Source organism: Apus apus, chromosome 10, assembly GCF_020740795.1.
Source record: "Apus apus isolate bApuApu2 chromosome 10, bApuApu2.pri.cur, whole genome shotgun sequence".
NCBI classification, from domain to species: Eukaryota; Metazoa; Chordata; class Aves; order Apodiformes; family Apodidae; genus Apus; species Apus apus.
In genome coordinates this window covers 6,445,665-6,466,974 of record NC_067291.1, presented here as the reverse complement: position 1 = coordinate 6,466,974, position 21,310 = coordinate 6,445,665, and the positions used below count along the sequence as shown (strand labels likewise).

Genomic DNA, 21,310 nt, shown 5'->3' with positions numbered 1-21,310 from the left:
TCATATTCCAAAAAACAAGATTTATTTGCCAAAGCCAGCATAAAAACCATGGAAAATACAATAAAAAAGCCAACTACAAATACCACAGAAAGATCCTGGCTGTTTGCAACATCAACAAATATTGGAAGAAAACTACAAAAAGCACCAATTCTTCAAAACAGATCTGTCAACTGTTCCAAGTTCGGTCTACAAACTAAAAATTTGGCTTTTTTAGACATAATCTGATTTGGGTTCCTCACAAAAATAACAAGCCTGTGTAAAATGCATTTAGAGATGTGCAGCCTGTATCATGTTCCTTTCGCTGAAGATGGAATGTGAAAAGAAAGCAGCTGACTGATAAATAGCATTTTTAAACAGAGAACTATTTACCTTGATTTAAAAAAGCTGAAGTGTTATTGAAGTAAATAGGACTCTTCAATGCCTTTTAAGAAATTGATTACAGTATATATAAATATACAACTGTGCACCCATCCTTATGCACTTTGACCTTCAAAAGTCAAGCCTGTGTTGTTAAGTTAAATATAAACTCAAGTGGAAAGTATGAAATAATTTGACTTTGTATTTTTGAGAATGAAGTTTAAAATAAATCTGAAAATGACAAAATAATCAATGATTATCACAAAATAGAAACAGACTATTGCTTTACCAAATAAACAAATACTTAATTACATTCTGAAATAAGAGACCACTTTTCAAGTGGAAAATATTGAATTATTGCAATTTTCAAAATAATCTGATGGTCCTACTGATTGCCCCAACTGGTTAGAGTTCTCACTCTTGCTGGTAAGAAAAGTCTTCCTCAACTAATACTTGAAAGGATACCCAGCCTTAAGTATGCTCTGATCTTAGGGATCAGAAATCACACATAGTACAGATATTCATATTAAAGACTATAATTGAATAAAGTGGCACTGTCTTTATCATTGCTATCACCCAGCTTTCAAAAAAGCATACAATAATCTGCTGAGGACTGATCTGCAGCTACAAAGGGCTTTGGATCTGTCACAATACCCTGTTTTACAATCAGATATCCCTGAAAGATTCTATTTATTAGACAAAAACAATGTATTCAACAACAAAAAGGAATACAGATTAAATATAAAATAGTATCAACAAACAGCAGTTAGCCTCAAGCAGAAAAAAGGCCTGGTTACCCACATAAGCTAACAATAGTAAAGGAAAGGTAACACCTGATAAAAATCTTGAAAAAAACCAACACAATTGGTACATCAGACAAGTAACTTCTACACAATATACAAAATGGATGCAGCAGAAAAAAGACAAAGTGGAAGAATATACTGCCTTTCTGCTTAGTGTACTAAAACATGACAACTGATGGATAATGAACTTTGCACAGATTAAAGTGAAGGCAGTGAAGGTGCTCAGCATATCTGAAGAACTGACTGTTTTGTACATGTGGTTAAGATGACAGGTTTGATTATAATCTTCTGCTTATTTTTGTGATCCAGTTTCCTCTCCATAAAACAGCTTGCATGACCACATTTTTGGAAGACAAAAAGGCTGACATATAACTCCAAATACAGAGTCAGTATGCCCTGAATAGATAATAGATCATCTTCCCAAAAGACACAGAAGTTAGATTTTGCTTGACAAATATGAAAATTTGTTGGTCTTCAAAATTAGGTTTCAATAATGTAAATATATTACAAGCATTACATATATTTACTCCAAACACTTCCCAGTAAATGTTTAACCAAACAGTGCCTCTGCCATTCCATATGATTCACAGATTTTTAACACAACTAAGCTCTTCAGGAAGTGACAGAAAAGTTGAAAGTTCGCTGGTGTTTTCACATCCTTCCAATTACACATACTGCTGTGCTTTGAAATGCTCAGTGCTTCAGTATGCCAGAACAGTCATTCTGCAGCTAAAATGCTTTATGTTTTTAGTTGTCTATTAGCAGCTCCATTTTAGAGTAAAATAGCACTGCAAAATAGCTCTGTTTTCACACCTTTGTATAGACATTAGAGCTTTAGAAATTCAATGTAGAAAGTCTAATACACCGTACTGGTCATACTGGTATGCCAGTCCTAAAGCCAAGCACAGCTTTAATGTAATACACTTACCAAACAGACCACATACTTTACAACCAAGCTTCTGTCTGCTTCAGCACACAGACAGCTGATTGAGCCAAGTGGGGACCACTCTATGGGAATCAAGAGACCACATCTCAATGCTCTCTCTAGCCTCTGCTCACCACAAAAGTCTTTAACCTGCTCATGAAATACAAAGCAGCTGTGGATGATGCTGTTTCAAACTGCCTCAATCAATCTTCAAGTGAAACAACTATTTTCTTTCCAAAAGACCTTCTCCTGCAGCAGTCCCACCAAACTACAGCAAACACCTTTCCCTCCCTTCCCTTCTTTATTCCTAGGTTAATTTATCTTTGCTAGAATGGTAGCTTCAGCAACACAGACACAAGTTGTGAAACTGGGCTAAACTAGTCTGACAGGACTGTATGTTCAAAAAACTTTTGAAGAAGTAAGCTTGCATTTTCCCAGGTTTCTAACCATTAAACTACTGATAATAATAAATATCGCCACAGTCAACCTTTCATTCCTTTGTACTGCTTTTGTTCAAGTATTTAACAATGAATTTATAAATTTTCATTCTGCTGGGAGAAAAAATGGTATCTTCTTGGTTTTACTAGGCTAAAAACATTCCTTCTGTCAGGTTTCCAATTCAGGAACCAAATAAAGAAAAACAATTACATGTCCTTTGAGTTGGTGTCCCACTTCTTCCATATGGCTAGACAACATGCCTTACTAAAAGAAAAAGCAAACACTGCAAATATGGACAGCAGTTTAACAGTGAAAATATGTATTTTGTTTCCAAGACTAAAAAATTAACTTCCTTGGTTTCACATTTTGAAATATGAACACCTCAGTGACATCTTTTCTGAAGAAGAGAGTTTGTTATCTCTTCCTAGTATCTCACAACAAATTAAAAATGGAATTTCTCCCCCTTCTTTATCACTAGTTCTAGAGATATGTATTACCTTCAGCCATCAGGTATGAAAACCTTCAGTTTCTAACTGCTAATTTTTTGGGGGCTTAAGCCAGAAGTAAGATTTCTTTTGTTTCAAATCAGCATCAACTTTTACAGCATTTGGCTTTAGATTATATTATCTTGCCAATACATCCCTTTTCACTAAAAGCTCTGCAGAGAAGCAGCAGCATTCTGGGTCCTCCTCTGAAGCATGAGGGAAAAAGAACATCAGTGATTAAACCCATGACAGATTCTCATGCCTGAAATAATGACACTTTTTAAAAGGCATTCCCAAATCTTTTACTGAAATAGTAATTCATGTATGTCAGTACATATCAGTTAAACACTTAATCATTTTTGCTGACATACAAAAATAGCAAGCAGCAAAACTCTCCATGGGAGCACTGCCTCAAAAATGCTACATATTTTTAACAATCACTAATAAAATGTTTTAATGAACCTGTAACATAAATACATCCAGGTTTTCGCAACATACTTTGTTTTTTTCCATTTACAGGTTTTCTCTATGCAACTACAGATAAATGAATTAGAGTATCTGTGTATCAATTTGATTGTCTAAAAGAAAAGTCAGTTGTAAGGACTGTTGCTAGGAAAAACAATTTTTAGAGTTACCATATGGCACAGAGTAAATGCACACAAGTGGCTCAAAACCACACAAGATAATTTTTAAGGGTTGTAGAAATGTTCAGATGTAGCACAGCACACTAGTACTATGGTTGCATATAACTTCTTCAGTCAGTTCAAACCATATGGTAAATAAAGAGTTAAACTGATCCATCCACCTACCCACATATGTACACAGAATTCACAGAACAGCAGTGTCTTTGACATTAAGAATTAATTTTTATACCTATTCCAACTACAAATTAAAACCAAATTACATGTTTGCATGAATGTTCTAAATAAGTATTCCTAGCTTACTGAAAAACAGACTACATCTACCAGTAGTTTGACTGAAGCCCCAATAAACAAATTACATCAATCATGATAAAGTACCAAGAAAAAGTACCAAGAAGCAAGCTATTGATTACATAAAGTTTAAGAAATCTACTTTAAAAACCTTACAGAAATGTCTTTCCTTCTTTGAACACTGTAAAAATAACAGGAATTTGCATAAAACAACACGAGAAAGAAGTCAGAAAGCTACACAAGACAAAGTATATAAAAAGCTACAGAAATTCCACTGACTGCAGTGATGCTCCCCAGTCGCAAGGGAGCCAGCTACTGCAGTCCCTCATTGTTCTTGCCAAGCTAAGACATTTTTTAGAAAAACAGAAACAAAAGGCCTGTTTCAATACTGGAAATTATTCAGAGTAAAAATGCCAACACCCTCTCTAGCAGATTAATTAAGGGACAAGCATATTAAAGATTCCTGCAGTTCATCTCTGATTTATTTATTTTTTTAATGCTTAATACACATTAGTATTTTAAAAATACTGCATTGGTACTTTCAAGAACTTAAGGAACACTTAAGGAGCTGTCTGCAAAAACCATAATGCACGTCAAGTTAAAATATTCAAGCACCTATTACAATAAAAGCTCATACTAAGTATAACATCTTACAGAGAAAGCAGATACCACAGGAGCAGCATAATATCTGCAGTAATTAGAACCTGAAGCATGTTTCCCCTAACCCACATTAAATTACTTAATTCAAAGCAAAGGTGGTGACTGAAGGGGGGGAAAAAACCATACTAAAATGAAGATAATTTAGGCACTTTTTTAAAAAATAGTGGCACTAGTATAAATGCAGACTGCAAAAATGCATTAATATGAAAAACCATGGAAGACAAACATTTCTTTTTATAACAAAATGCAGTTAGCTACTAGAAACTATAAAAGCCCTGCTTTGCAAGTTGACGTATTCTGCTTCTGCCATCTGGTTTTGAAAGGGAAATAACCACAAATATACCTTTCAGACTTTATTAATATATGGACAAGTAAAATATAAGCATGAAATAATCTAATCATCATACACAGAATCTGACTCAGCAGTTTGTGTAACTCCACAAAAAGGTGACTGTATATTAAATTTGAACCTTGTGCAACATTGTTTTAGCAGATATGTAGTTTAACAGTAAAACAGCATATTTACTATTTCTCATTTTATTATCACTGTAAACAGTAAGATAATTTTTAATTAAAAATAAGTTTCTCAGTAGAATACTCCAAGTACAACTGCATTTACATGCAAAGGGCTTCAAGAATTTTTCGGTTTGAAGTAGAAAACACACAATGGCTTGATTATGCTATCTCATGTTAGGGGGAAGAAAGTATCTGCATTCATAGTGTTTGAATTTACATTTTAATTAAATACAGCTCCAATAGGCTCCTTCAAATATAGGAAGCAAACTGCTATTTCCCTTACCTAGATATGTTGTTGAAGCTGAGGAAGAGACGTTGAAGACGGGGCAAAGTATCCACATCTTTCTAGAAGGAGAGATAGAGGCATAAATTCAGTAGCTGAAAGTAGCTCTTGACCCTCTCTACCTTGCCTGATGAAATATTTTCATTTCTATATGCTATAACCTTGCTGCAACATTGATTTCTGTTGAACATGCAGCTCCATTTCTCCCTAGTGCAGACTGCAAGGGAGTGTTTCAGTGCAGAGATATCTACTCTGCAGAACAAGCTGCATCACTTGCAAAGCAAATCATGTTAAAGAAAAGAGAATAAGGCTGCTGCTGGCTTCTGAACAGGCTTTTGGGAAATAAGCCAAGGTGCTGTCTCAGCATTTAAGGTGCAGGATAAACACAATGTGAAGAAGGAAAAAAAAAAAAGGTTATCCTGTGATCATGCCAAAATAAGGTTTTTTTAGTGCAATACAGCAGTACCATTGCACTACCAGATAGCAGAGACTCTTCTGCCAGAGAATGATCTGAAGGACTCTGTCTCCTTTACAATTAAAATTTATAATAACGAATGAGTTTCATTTATGAAATATAAGCCCATGAAGGCCAGACAGCACAGTCAGCACTGACCCAAATGCCATTCAGACTTCACACCCAGCCCCTCAGCTGAAAGTTTGTATCTCCTTATCCTATTAAGGAACATGCTCCAACTTAGAACCAGTGGACAGCAATGTCACAGGGCTCACTACCCAGCTCTAAACAAACCATGCAGTTGCTATTAATGCAACACTGAATGTGAGCTAACAAGCATTACTGAGAGCCAGAGCTCTGTTTACAATAAGCAGGGCTTACTAGCTCAGCTCTGCAGCAGCAAAGCTCCTGCTTCAGACCTGTTCCAAATCCTCCCAGATCAGGCCATGAAAGATTGAGTTCACAACAGAATTACATCTGAACATCGCCCCTGTCCCTAAAGCTACTCAGTAGTGTTGATGCTTAAAGGGGTGAGTGCACCTGATACAGGTGGATATACACATGAAGACAGGCACTATAGGGCTGTGACCAGTTATTCTTAAGCAGCAAGGATTTTAATTAATCAAATATTTTTGTACTGGAGAATACAAAGTAATTTCCCCCAAAGACAATAACCAGCATGATGTGTTGCTGTCCTGTAACATAGGTTGCAAGTCACACAGGCATGATAGCAAACATCTTAGGCATTAGAAAAAAACCCAACAGGATTGGAGAAAAAACGATCAAACAAGAAGAAAGAAAAAAAGCAAAGCCTCCAGCCACTTGTTTTGATACAAAGTCAAACAGGGCAGTGGACATACAGGGCGGGAGTTTTTTGTTAAAAGATGGTAAACACCTTGACCATTCCTCTTTCAAGTCCAAGATCAAGCTGCAAATGACAAAAACCAAAATTCTACTCTTGATAACCCAAAGCAATCAAACAGGTCCATCTTTCAAAAAAACCCACAAACAACACAGCTCATCTTGCTAACAGTGGATGCGAATTCACAACTGGAAAGTAAACAGGCATTCTGTAATTTGTGGTATGTACAGATTCATGCTTTTAATGCCATGAGACTCTTTGTAATAATTTATTCTATTTGCTCTTCTTGAGAATAGTCAGACTTCCTGAAGACACTTCCAATCCTGTAATATGTGATTCAGCTAGAAGGCAAGCCTCAGGACTGCCTTTTAAAATACTATAGCTTTGGATGAGCCATAATTCATTCTTACAATAGTAACTACTAATGATTCAAGGATTTGCAAAAAACCTCAAAGGCAAGAATAATAAACTTACAGCAGGTGGAGGGGGAAGGTGGAAAATAAAGAAGGTTAACAAAAAATGTACAGAAAGAGAAAGATATTTAACTTATTTTCAGACAGCATGTTGTTTCCAAGACTTGCCTTCGTATGATTTGAGTCCTTCTCTAGAGGAAGGAGAGTTAGCATCATACCTGCTAAAACCACTGTCCAATTAAAAATGAAACAAAATCACACATAGAAAACACCATTCCATTAGAATTTAACCAAGATAAAAAAAGAAAACCTAACCAAACCAAACAAAAAAATCCCAAACAAACCACAATTACAGAAAATAAAGCACTGCCCTGAACAGATCATCTTCCAAATCACTTTGTGGACAGGAAAGACTAAAACATTACATTGAGATACAGCACAGAGTTCAAGCCTGTAAATCACTACTTGAAATTTCATGCTGACTTTTCATTTGTGTCAACACAAAGCACAGAGCAAGCACAAGCTACACCCTAGAGGAGTGAAAAGGCAGCAGCTACAAGCAAGGAAGAAAATTCTAGGTAACATAACTGATGTAGGGGGAAGATACAGTAACAGAAAGAGCAATGAGCAGAAATTTCTTATTTCTGAGCTCATGCATGGCAAGTAGCAGAAGTACATGAAAGGAAAAGCCCAACAGCAATGGCAGACACCAAGAACTAAAGGAATAACAAGGGCCAGAAAACCATAGCTATTTAAGTAAACTTACTGTATTGTTTTAAAATGTGTTTGTTCAATTAATCTACTTGCCATACTTGACCTACAACTCAAACTGCAATGTCCAAAGCTTTATTTTTTAGAACATAAAGACTTAAAACACTAGGTTAAAGGCACAGTTGGGAAATTCTGCTTTTAAAATCAATACCTAATTTTATCTGCATTTGCCTCAGAAATATTAATGAGGAGATGAAATTTAAGATGGTCTGGCTGCTTAGCTGAGCTACAGCAATCAAGAGAGGGTTTGTTCCTAGGAAACACACTGTATGAAAGAAGTCTCCAAATTCATGTGTTAGAACCACAAAGCTGCTTCAGAATCTTTTTTAAAAGCCTGGAGAACCATCATGAGCTATCCCTACAAGCAATCACATCTAAACAAAGTAAGTCCAAAAATAAACTGCTGGTTTTTTTGCCTGTATGTTGTAAGAGTGTGTGTTGCAGCAAGAAAAGCAACAAAATATGGGAAAGCACAAGATTTCACAAATCTGAAATGCTGATATGGTTTTAAAAAGTTACAGAAACAGTGCATTTTGTTAAAAACAAACCAAAAGAAAACAAAAATACAATAATTTTGTTCCTTACTATAGCAGAGACTTGATTATGACGAAGGTTGAGCTCCGTGAGGGAATCCAGTCCGTTAAGGTTTTCTACAATGTTCAGTAGGTTTCTGGCGAGGTTTAACACTCTCAGTTCACTCAAATGACTGATGTTTTCTATTTTAGTAATCTGTGAAAGAGGTATAATTATAAAAATACATACTATGTTTTATATAGATATGCAACAGGTGTATGTAGTACATACATCTGCATGTATGTAGCTTTTTAAAAAGCATACATGAACCATCAACTTAATACAATATAGTGCTTCTTGTGTATTTTTCTAAACCTTAATCATCACGTCACAAATTGCTGCTACAGAACAGCACAGACAAAGTAACTGAATTCCTAATGCTAAGGAAGGGTTAACTAATTTTACTGCAGTATGAGTAGAAAGATATTAGTGAATACTAGTCCTCAATCTCTAGCAGACTGTAGCTTGTTTTCAGCAATCTTGACGATACCATAAAAATAAGATGACATTGCTGATATCATGGTATACCAAAATGAGGAGATTTTTGTGGATGGTTCATCCTTCATTTGTCTGCAAAAGCACTCAAACATATCCATATCTCTGATATCTATGCTACAAGAATATGTGTCATCACATCTCTCTAGCGCCACAGAAGTCTGCACCAATTTCCCTTCATGCCTGTTAAAAAGCCAGAAGGTCCCAGCTCTGCCGACAGACATTCCACTGACAGACTTCCCAGCAGGTCACGAGAACTGGAGCTGCTGAGAGTCAGGGGCAAGGAGCTGCCACAGCCCTCTGGAGAAGGAAGCAACTATTCTGACATTGGAACCTGTGAGGAAGTTGTATGAGAAAGTAATTGCTGGAATGAGTAAGATATACTCAGATAAAAAAGCAGTGTCATCCTTTATTTGGATACACAGCACCTTTGCTGGATAGTGCCCAGCACTCCTTCAGTTAACTCATGGCTTCCTGTGATTAGAAAATTGAGGGGATGAAATAAAGCTACAGTAAACTGGCAGCTGCCAGAGTCTCATTTTTATATTTAACAGCCTATTTTAAAGATTGTCATGATATTGATTTAAAAAAAAAAAAACATCAAAAGAGTCATAATAGCTACTGCACCTTAATTTTATTTTGACTTCTAGAGCACAAGTGCAATTTATCGAGGCTCATTTTCTTTTTTGCTGTTTGTACTTCTCAGAGTGATCCACTCAAGGATCTCTATCCAGATATTTATCTCTCATAGTGCTCTGCATTCTGTCTTCCAGCACCTATTCAGACACTTCAGCACGACTTGCATTCAGCAATCTGTGATGGAGAAGACAAAGTACTGCCACTCTGCAGGGGATATTCCTGTCATACTGTTACTGAAACCCATACTGTATGGCAGAAAGAAAGGAGCCCGTTATCCTAAAGACAAGACTTCAGCCTTCCACAATGTGTGGCAGTGCATCCAAGGATACAGTGCACAAAGCTGCTAACAAGTACAATGAATTCCCTTCCAATTAGAATGATCATCTGCTGGACCACTATAAGCTCCCTTCAACACCCAACATGCTATTCCCCCTCAAAGCTGCCAAGAGCAATTAGATGCAGACAAGCAAGATAGCGACTGGCATCACACCCCGTCCCAGGGACAATGAACTATCTGATGCTTTAGACCAGTACAAATCTGGCCGTGCTAATTTCCAGAAAGTGTCTATCAGCTCCTGGGATGTGAGCAGAGGTAAGGTAGCTGTTATTTATCAGTTTGAGAACTCAATTTCGTTGGGAATTTTCATATATATATGTATGTACACATATAAAATGGACTTAAATACACACCTATGCATATATATGACCAGAATATTCTGCTATAAGTAGTATTTCAGATATTTTTCCATTAAAAAGCATAAAAATGTAGATAGGAAAAGCAAAATTTAATAACATCTAAAACCAACTTTTGATTCAACTGCTAATTCAACTATTGTGCCTTTTCCATTTATGTGTATTATATGTAGGAAATAAAAATTATCAGGATACAGAAATACTGCAGCAAAAGCAAGAGAAAATACCACCAGTTAGAACAATATATTTTGACAGAAAGACCTGTAAAAGCAAAGCCAAGAGCAGATGGTTGGCATGAAGAGCACAGACCTTTGCAGATGTCTGTTTAGCTAAAATTTCAACATGCCACAATGCAGAATATTCATCCTTCAATCATTTTACTGTTTACACAAATATAATTATTTCATCAGCAACATATACAGATACTCTTCATCACTTAGCTAAGTTTTAAGATGAATTCTACTGGATTTTCTCTGTTAGAATTACACATGCACACATGAAGACACACTTGTGTCCTGGTTCAACTCCAGATCAGCAATTAAACAAATTAATACATACTGGGTGTGGGTTGAATAAAAAGTCATTATCCCTTCTTTTTAGGGAATTCAAATCATATTTATTCTACTAAAAAGGAACGATGACTATTTCTATTAATTATAAAACAAAAAGGATTACCAACTCATTTTAGTTGCTTTTTTAATACATAGGTCAAAGACTATAAACATTTAACAAAATCACTAATCTATTGTCTTGTTTGGTTTTATGTTTGAATATTTGGCTATGAAATAGATATGTTTCAGAAAAGATTGTTATGCATCACATTATCCCCCATGTACAGTTAAACCACACAGAAGTTGCATCTTTTAACACACATTTCTGAGATTATCAAAAGTAAGTTCAAGTCTGAAAAAAGTCAAGTTGCATTTTTTCTCCTTTTACTTCTACCCTTGAATTTTTTGTAAGGACAATTATTCACAGAACAAAACAGAACACAAAAAGTGACTACTGACTTTTTAAAATTTAACACATTACAGAATCAGCTTCATTGTAGATGAAGTTAAAATGAAATTCAGCATAAACTTGACTCAACAGGAATACATCAGTTCACTAGAAGACTAAATCCATTTTAACCCTTCCTAAAATATAAAGTTTTAAAACATTTATATAGAACATCTACCGTTTTTACTATTTGACAGCAAAGATTAAGCTAACAATTCACATTCTCTCCATCCACTATTTATAGTGCTTGGAAGCACACTATTTAGAAATTAAATGTTTAGTTCAAAATAAATTTTAAGTTGCAGTCCATTAAATATACCATGCACACAACCATGTGCAGGGGCTTCAAATGATGTAGTGTGTTGTGTGTCCATATGAGCATGTTAATAACTACAGAAACAGTCTCTACATAAAAATTTGATTAAATGTTATTAAGATGCTGTGTTTCCTTATAAATATTTACTGGGAAGTATTAAAATCCTCTACTACCTCTACTAAATCATATAGAAAAACATATAGAAATCATATAGAAAAACAAAAATCATATAGAAAAACAAAGTGTAGTAATATGACATTACATTGATTATTTTTTTCTTCTTTCTTTTGGTTATTTATTATACAAATGGATTTTATTTAAATAGTTATGCATTTAAACGTTTGGTTTAGAAAAAAAAAAATAAATCATACAAGGTTTATCATTAAGCATATATAACTACACCTCATTGTTTTAAAAAACATGTGGTTCCCAGTATGTTTCTCACTCAGTTGGGAGAAGTCTCAAAGTTCAGATCTAGTGATATTATCCAAAAAAACCAGCACCCAAATAAATAAAAATATTCTCCCAAAAGTGAACAAAATTAAATTTTCCTCCTTCTGTTTTTCTCAGCTCCAACCTCTTGCAAGTTTTCCAGTCTTAGAAGTTTCACATTCCATATATGGAATTGGTTTATAACTCAAGAGAGGGAGGTAAAAACTATGATTAAAACTAGATTTCCTCTTAACTTGTACTACTCCATGAACTTGAACAAACAATTTCTAGCTGGGCTCTAGAACTATTTTTGAAAAATAAGGTAAAGAATATTGATATTCTGGCCATGTTATATTTGAGTATTTATATTCTGCATCTGTTAAGAGTGACTGCTGATATTTCTTACCTCATGTAGAATCACTATGTATCATGAAAGAGTTAACATTTTGTTAAACTAATGCATTTCAAATACCTTTAACGTAACTTTTAAACAAGATTGAATTGTCCAGTGATCCTCTGAAGATATCAGCAATAGCTTTGAACACAGATACACACACAAAATAACACTGCAAGTATCTTAGAATATTCATGTAGTGAATTTAACATACCCATTAAGAATTCCTCTTACATGTACTACAACTAAAACTTAATGCATTGATTGAAACAAATGACTGCTCAGTCTCAAACTGGGGAAATTGAAAAGACGTTAAGTGACTTAAGTCCATTCAGAAGCAGCCAAGAGCTTGAACACAATCTGCTTTCTCCTGTATAAATCTAAGTCTTCTATAGCTATGGAAGGGATCTAGTTTTGTAAGATCAACAACAGTAGAAACAACACAAGAATCAACGAGACCTTAAATTCTTCTATGATTTTAAAGACCTCATTATTGTAACTGCACCACAACTGCTTAGGCTAGATCATGATTCTGTAGGTGTGAGTGCTATTATACACTGTTGACTCAGCATTTCAACCATGATAACTTTTCAAAAGTACAATGCTGAATGTACAAAAGAACTAATACCAAGATTCAAAATGTAATATCACCTTTTACTCATTTCCCAATTTCTGTGACCTCAAGAGTTGCAAAATTTGCTACCAGCTCCCTTTCAAAAAGCAATAGTTTGGTAAAAGACAGAAAATGCATGATGACTACACAAGAAACAAAAATAATCAAGTTATTGTACTGTACCTGATTCCCATGAAGATCTAAAACATCAAGATTTTTTAGGTTTTCCAGATTTGAAATCTTCTTTATCCTGAAAGATTTCAATTATGACACGAATTATTTTTCACATTAGAGAAAGTCTCTTTAATTTAGCATCTAATACAAAACATAGCCATTTGTTCCTGCCTGCGAAGAGTAACAGAGAATAACAAAGTTATGAATCATGTTAAAAAAAAAATATTAAATTAATGTCTGCCTGAAACTATCCCCTCCCTTTCTGACTGTCAGTAACACAATAGCAGCAGTGTACATGTACATGGCTCTTCTAAGAAGATGAAAAGGGAAGAAACACTTGCACCACTAGAAAGCAAAGTCATCAACCAACCTACCCAGATCCCTAGATAACAAAAAAACACATTACTAATTTCAAAACAGTTTAAAGAAAGACTATAGTGACACAAGCTTTTGAGAGTTTGTTAAAAAACAGTAAGAAAAATCTGAAAGCCACTGGCCCTTTCTACACAACATACGTACCTACATTCAGCAGTATTTCATCCCTGTACAGCTTCACTGTCTTAAATTTTTTCAGTCCTATTTTCTCAGAGTCTAAACATAAGCTATTAAATACTCCACAGCATCATCTACTGGCTGATGATATTAAAAATCACATGTACTGTGCTTTTGCTTCGAGAATAATCCAAGATCACATAGATATCAAGCTGAAAAGTTGCTACTTTTATGTAAACAAACTATACAGCACTCAATATATTAAAATTCGGAAAATAATTCCTTAAAGCACCTTAAAATTATCTTTTCCATGTCCCAGTATTTTGTTATAAACAAAATTAGTTTCTACAGGTGAGATTTTCAACATAAGAGCTGTAAGCTGTAGTAACACACTGCACTACTGAAAGTTGCCAGTTTTTAATACAGGCTGAATTAGGAGTTACATTCTTTGTAATCTGCATATAAGGTTGTTTACCAACTCTTTCTTTACTAAACAAAGAAAATAAGGAAACTGAACGTAATCAGCACACAACCCTTAGATGTGCAAGCAAATCCTCAGACAGTTCAATTAAATTATTACAATTCAAAGTTATAGGATTTGAACTTCATTTTTAGAAATTAACACAACCTTTATCTCCCAAGTTTTATCTCCCAACAGAGCAGAATCTATAAAAAAGTAACAAAATCCATGATTCATCTTTTTTTTTCCCCAGTTAAATAAATATATCAGGCACAATCACTTTGTATAGGTTATGAAGAATAAACAAATACTTTGTGATAAGGAAAGACATTTCACCTGTCACCCAAATCTAAGAACACATTTAATAGCTGATCAGAACAGAAAATTAGATGGAAACACTTGAAATACTTCAGAACTGTTGTCAAAATTTACATAAGAAAGTAAGTTTCTGAAGAAAACTACAGGCAGAAAGTGTGTGCCTCCTTGGCTGGATCCCCAACACTTGGTTAGTGTTATGAACTAGCTCAGTGGTCTCACACCCAGCATCACAAACTGAAAACTGTGACAAAACCAATGATAGTTCACAGTTGTTAAAGCACCTTACTACTTTGTGGTGTAAGTTAGTTCTATTATTTTTACCTGTTCTTTCCCAACAAAAGGACTCTTAGGGATCTAAGAGATGAGACCCCGCTTATTTCCTCTATCTGATTATCATATAAATCTAAGAAAACAAGATGCTGTAGATTAGAAATATTCTGGATCCGGGTTATAAAGTTATGCTGGAAATTCAAAAGGCGAAGATGATCTTCCCCATCAATAATGGGGCACACTGTTAGTTTTTGCCTGGAAGTAAAAAGAAACAAAACATGTATGTAAGTAACAAATTGGTAACCCACCTCCTACTCCCCTAAGGAAAATATATCTTGATTAAGGTCATACTCTGTAAGTAAGGCAGTAACTTCTTACTAGAGAAAAAATAGCATGAAAATATAGCAGAAGTGCTTCCAAAATTCTCTGAAAGTCTGTCCTCTTAATCAGTGTTGCTTCTTAAATGGAAAATACATAGAAGATTTGGGTTGTGATGACTAAAATGAAACAGATAACAGTCTGCTTTTTTTTTTTTCCATCAGATACCACATAAGCAGCCTGTGTAGATCAGAATTAAGAGTGTTTTATGTCTATGCAATTTTTCTTTTGTTTATAGAATTTACATTTCCAATAAGTGTTAATGTGAAAAGTAAAAGATACAGCAAATGATGCTGAAAATGGTTATTCTTATTTTAGGATTACTCCAGAAGGAGTCTTACAGACCTGGTAAAACTTTTTGGACTGCATGAACTTTACCCCCACCAATACTAGAATTTTTTTTTTTGAAAGATAATCCATTGTCTTTCAGTTAAAACTTTTTTTGTGTCCCATTAAGAAAAAAAAAGACCATTCTACAGTCAATACATCAACCATAACTAAGGAAGACAGTCTCTTTCTATAGATCACTTGCATGACCTTGCATTTGTCTCTTAAGCTAGCTCCTTATTTTCCAAAGAAAAGCCCTACCTGCCTGAGATGACTGCTGTATGGATATATTCATTACAAGGACACTCATAGAATTTCTCTTCTCCAAAAGCACACACACAGAAAACAAAACCAAACCCAGCACTCACATCATTGACACCAGGCATTGCAAGGATGCTCATCCTTTGGGCCATCAGACCCAAAAGAAGCAAGCTACGGGCTGTGTGACCTTCTCACCTTTCCAGGCTGAGTCTATCAGAGTTCAGGATTTTTTCTTCAGCAGTACGTTGCAACACAGGAAATGTTCTTGATGAACTGCTCCCAAAATTTACATTATCTATCAGAAAATCATACAGAGAATTTATGAGCTACTTCTTTGTAGAATAATTTCGTTAACTACAGATAATAAAAGCAGAGTTTTCCTTCTCATTACAAGTAAAGAGTTACACAGTACATCAAAGTGCATTTTGCCTCCATTCAGTGCTGTCTGTTCTATTTTCTGCCATGTTTTTGTTTACAGCTACATCCCTCTAAATCCTCTTTCCGAAGTACATCAATTTACTTACTTTGAGAGATTTTTAACAACAATTGGTTGTAAGCAGATATTCTGCAGATGCTTTTATTTTGATTAAAAATACCCAATGATGTTTTAAGCTAAGGTGTATAATTGTTTCCCAATTTCAGCACCTAAACTTAAAGAAGATACTATCTAACCTTATGTAGATATGATAGATCTAGAAACTAAAGCACAAAAACATTTTAAGAGTCCCACTGTGCCACAACCTAAAGCAAAGTCTTTTTAAAGGTAAGTGCATGCAATACCTAGTAATGATTGGTATTATTTTCACTCCATTATCAAGAGATAAACAGGCATCCCTTTAAGACATATTTACAAACTTTTTCACCTTCACCCATTTTGTTCATAAGGGGGAAGACAGAGAATGACTAAAAATATTTGCAAAGATATAAGAATGGATGCGTTCTGCAAGCTTTGGCTTATTTGGAAAATAAGTCATTGAAAAATATAAGCCAAAAAGGGATCATCATGGATGCATACTACCACAAGAATACAGGATCAGCTTCTACATGTTTGCCCCTTATTCTTAATGTTAATGGGAAAAAAAATAATTCCTCAATTAACAAAGATTAATTGCTTTACCACTGTAGAGAGTTTATTGTTGTCTATAAAATGCCATTAGAAGAGATACATATATAAGTAAAACAACATTTTTCAATTTAGAATCTTTTCAGCGCTACTTTCTAACATTTTATCACTAGTTACTCCAACAAACCAGTAAAACATTCTCTATGTAACCTTCAAAGTTAAAAAAAAAACAACTGTGAAGAAAAAAAACACAATTGAGACCAAAACAAAACAATTAACATTGTTGCCAAAGTCTAAAATTAGTTGTGCCTCAGGTTTTTAAGCCAATAAACATAACATCAGCGACTTAAAAAGCAGTATGACACATGACAAGGTGGCAGTACAGTGAATTTTTTTCTTCTAATGTCATCTTCCTAAAAACGTGTGAAAGATCCCTATTATTGCCTTTGTTACAAAAAGGTATAGAAAAAGCCTGTATTTAAATATCTACATTCTATTTTAGAAAATATTTCTGTTTTCTGACAATGATTTATTAATTTCTCTTGATACCTGAAGTGAACAGTAGGCAACATTTGCTTTAGTTTTGCTATATATAATAATTGATTATAAATAATTCAGTCATACATTCTGACAGCCAGAAGCAGCACGTTCCACAGGTCACAACTTTTCAATACAGCATCAGCTAAAATAAAATTCAAATTAAAAAAAGAGACTAACAAGAGAAGTTCTGGCTGTTACCTGAAACAAGTGAACCAATATTGTGGCTGTTTTGTCGGGATCTGGATTTTGTAGGGGTGTGAAAAGAGGACTCGCCAAATCCTGATAAAGAACCTGTATCCTGCTTGAAGTCCAAACCAGAAAGTTCTGTCAGACTGGATGGTACTGGAAGATATATCTGCTTATTACGCACCAAAGGACTCAATACTCTATGGTCTCCTGTGGGGGAACAAAACCAAACTGCAGACTTAAATTTACTCCACAATATTGCATAATACCCTAAAAATCAACCCATTCTGAACAACCACTGGTCTTCAGTTTTTCCCAGAGTAGAGTAAAGAATTGCCATGATAAGTAAATTGATCTATCCGAGCCAATTACTGTTTTTATACAATAGGCAAGACTGCAGGAGTGTGGCAAGAAGTTTTGTGTTTCAAGGCTCTTCCAGGCTTCGGCACTGTTAGCAGCAGCATCACCAAATATCTTGCTTTTCAAAGCAAGCACAACAGGAATACTCTTCATATTTGGGTTCTGAGTTAGAAATTAATTTTGTATAAATATATTAAAATGTTAAGCACCCAATAAAATGCTACACTAGAGAACTGTGTGGCTTGTGAGAGAATGCAGAGTAGGGCAGAGATTGTGACTTGGTAGGTAGAAGAAAGGATACTTCATGGACAGATGAGAGGCAAAAAGTGATCCAAAAAGCCATCTGCACTAGGACACAATGCAGCAGTAATTATATTGAATTACTGCAGCCAATTAGGAAAAGCTGTCACTCTTACAGATGCTAATGATAATACGGTCTTTCTTCACTGGTCAATCAATGAAAAAATATACAGCAGATAAACAAACCAAACCCTACTGAATATCACCTTGCCTTCCCGAGTAGGTTTTTTCCAAATCATGCTGCAGAAGTCTATTGTGGAAAGATGACTGCTCTTTATTTATCCTGAATTCAAACTGTAACACAATATTTAAGATAAATGTTAAAAGTTTTCAAGTGCCAGTAACATCTAGACACAGACAACAACTGTGTGTGCAGTAACAACTGCAGTTCTCAGGAAACTTTACAAAATATTTTTTAAATTAAGTAATTGCTCCAATAAAAGAGCACTCATTCTGTTAAGATACTACAACTGATAAATTTTACTCTGTTGGAAACCAGAATGAAAATACGGAAGTTACCAACACATTCCACTACAGCTGACTAAATTAAGATTAAAAACCCCACCCTTTAATGAGTACCACAATTACAGGAGGAAGAAGCATAAGAAATCATTTATATATATATAAGTTTATGGCAGTTATGTATATTTCCACATTTCTACTTTATGTATCTTTAATAGGGTGAAATAAATTACCCAAACACTGTGAGATACATTAGATATTACATGTTAAAGTCAACATATTACTACTGAAAGCATAAAAATTGGCTGTGTCATACAACTGCATTAATATAACTAGTAAAGAAAAGGTAATAATTACAGGTTTGCTCTTATCTGCAATTGATGAGGTCTGAATGACCAGCTGAAGACTACAATTATTAACCTGCAAGTTGGAAGAAATGGAATGTTACATTTTTAAAAAACGACAATCAATACAGAAAGGTGAATACAATTTGTTGTTTTGTTGTTTGTTTTTTCAAATAAAGGTATTTTCACCACCAAAATCTGCCAATAAAGGAATTATTTTGCAAAACTATTATATATATCACAGCACCGATGCTGAAGAATTTTTAGTTTTGAAAAACGGGTTTTAGTTTCAACAATACATGGAAAGAGTGACTTTCACGAGGACGTTATCCCCATTGTGAAGAAAACAAGCGTTGACATTTAAATACTTGAAAAAATGTTGAAAGGCAAAGCGTGCTGGTCTTTCAAGTGGATTTAGATGACAAAACACAGCACCTACCTGCTACATAATAACGCGTTTAACAGAAATACCGAACACATCGCTTACAAACCCACTCCCCAGCAAGGGGCACGCAGGCAGCGCCAGGGAAGCCGCCTCCCGCCAGGCCCGGCGCAGAGCAGACCGAGCTGCCCTCTGCCCGCTGCCGCTCCCCGCCAAGCGCCAGCGGCTGCCCCCGGGCCTCTGCCCCCCGCCAGGCACCCATGGAGCCGCCCACCGCCCCCTCGGCCCCGACCCGCCCGGCCGCACCCCCGGAGGCACCGCCCGCCCCGCCCCGGGCCCTCCCTCCTGAGCAGCGGCGGGGCTCGGCGGGGCGCCCCGGCCCGGGAGCGGCACAGCGAAGGAACGGCACCGTCCTGCCCCCGCACCCCTCCCACCAGCGGCTGGGGAGAAGAGGCGGCCGTCACGCCCCCGCCCCCCGCAGCACCTACCGGGCCGGGCGCGGCCCGAGGGGCCCGGCCAGGCCGGCCCTTGCTGGGCACCATGGACACCTGCTCCCTCAGCGCCGCACAACACCTGACACCTCCGCGCCGGCCGCCGCCCCTGTCGGAAATCGCTCCGCTGTCACCGCGGCAACCGCCGCTTCCGGCGCGCTCCCGGCAAGCCTCGCTGGCGCCCGGGCTGCCGGCGCGGCCCCGCGCGGCGGGAAGGCGTGAGGCGCCTTGTCCCGTTGTCCCGTTCCCCGGGGCCCACTCCGGGAGCGATGCTCAGCACCTGCTGCTTGGAGAGGCGGCCTCAGGTAGGGGGCCTGGGGGGCAGGGTTCGGGGAGGCGGGCTCTCCAGCGAGCGGCTGTTCCGCCCCGCTTCCGTCAGGAGAAAGACAGTGATGCGGCTGTGTTTTTCTGAATTCTAAATTCAATTGATCGTGTATGAAAACCCGTGAAAAGGCACAAAGCTGGACGTCCCTGCCAAGTTCTTTTCTGCCTCGGGAAGTTTTCTTGCAGGCACATACTTGTCACAACATGTGCAAATCTGACTCGGAGAGCCCGGGCACAGACGCGGAGCGCTGGGACCCGTCTGGGTCCAGATCGGTACCTCAGCCTTGGGTCGGCTCTTGCTGCTGGCAGGTCAGTACCTGCCAACCGCAGGCAGCTCCTGGCGTCCCGAAGCCCCACAGGTGGATGCTTTTAAATATACACATCAGGAATTCGGTGGTTGGCGAAGCAGCGGTGCGGCCGCCTGCGCGGACGGGCTGCGCGTCGCCCCGCAGGGGCTTCCGCGGCCCTCCCCGTCCCGGGTGTGACTTGGTGCAGTGTCCCTTGAGTTACCGTGTGCTGTAAGGCTGACAGAAAAATCATGTAATTATGGCTCACCTTGTGAGAAACATAGTGTGTGGGGGTGTGCTTTTTATGGTATGTAGACAATACTGTGCCAACAATCTATGTGCTCTAAGAAATCTGTGGAAGTTCTGAACAGTTGAGGGGGGTAGGATTATAAACCTGAGTATCAGAGGCTTATCTGAGAGATGTGTTCCCCTCTGAGAGACTTGCCTATATTATTCATTTGGTTCTCCCATGATTACAAGTACTGCTTAATCTCTGCTGGTAGTGAAGCATTATATAACATTGCTATATTAAAAAAAAAAACACAACACAACAAAACCCCAAAAACAAAACAACAAACAAAACATTAGCCTGGTAATTTGAATGGAGATCTAATAAACAAAGTGCTTTAAACTACATCAATTTTAATCTACTCTAATTCAATATTACTAATGTATTTGTAGCAGACTAGATGATAATTATTGTAGGACTCCTCAAAGAAATGAGCTAAACATTGACAAGGCCTAAGGCCAGTTCTGTGCAGTGACCACTGGTGAAGCATAAAATCAGATATTGTTTTCTTCCCTAGAAAATGAAGTTCACTTAATCTTAACAGAAGGA

The 21,310-nt window shown here is 36.8% G+C and overlaps 1 protein-coding gene across 5 annotated transcripts in view; it reads right to left on the bottom strand.

Moving 5' to 3' along the window:
- The window catches only part of LRRC49 (leucine rich repeat containing 49), a 40,599-nt gene extending 20,547 nt beyond the window's left edge, over positions 1-20,052 (bottom strand). Inside the window, exons 1-9 of one of the 5 annotated variants that reach the window (XM_051629022.1) lie at positions 19,859-20,052; positions 19,002-19,064; positions 18,389-18,476; positions 17,535-17,732; positions 15,929-16,028; positions 14,819-15,022; positions 13,237-13,303; positions 8,485-8,628; positions 5,400-5,461 (exon numbers count right to left, since the gene is read on the bottom strand). In XM_051629022.1, coding sequence (XP_051484982.1) covers positions 5,400-5,461; positions 8,485-8,628; positions 13,237-13,303; positions 14,819-15,022; positions 15,929-16,028; positions 17,535-17,732; positions 18,389-18,476; positions 19,002-19,064; positions 19,859-19,912 — 980 coding nt within the window. In that variant the 5' untranslated portion in view covers positions 19,913-20,052. Of the gene's footprint in view, positions 1-5,399; positions 5,723-8,484; positions 8,629-9,594; positions 9,765-13,236; positions 13,304-14,818; positions 15,023-15,928; positions 16,029-17,534; positions 17,733-18,388; positions 18,477-19,001; positions 19,065-19,858 lie in introns of those variants that run through there. The other 4 variants (XM_051629021.1, XM_051629023.1, XM_051629024.1 and 1 more) reach the window with 4 other exon arrangements.
- Positions 20,053-21,310: the final 1,258 nt, after the last annotated feature.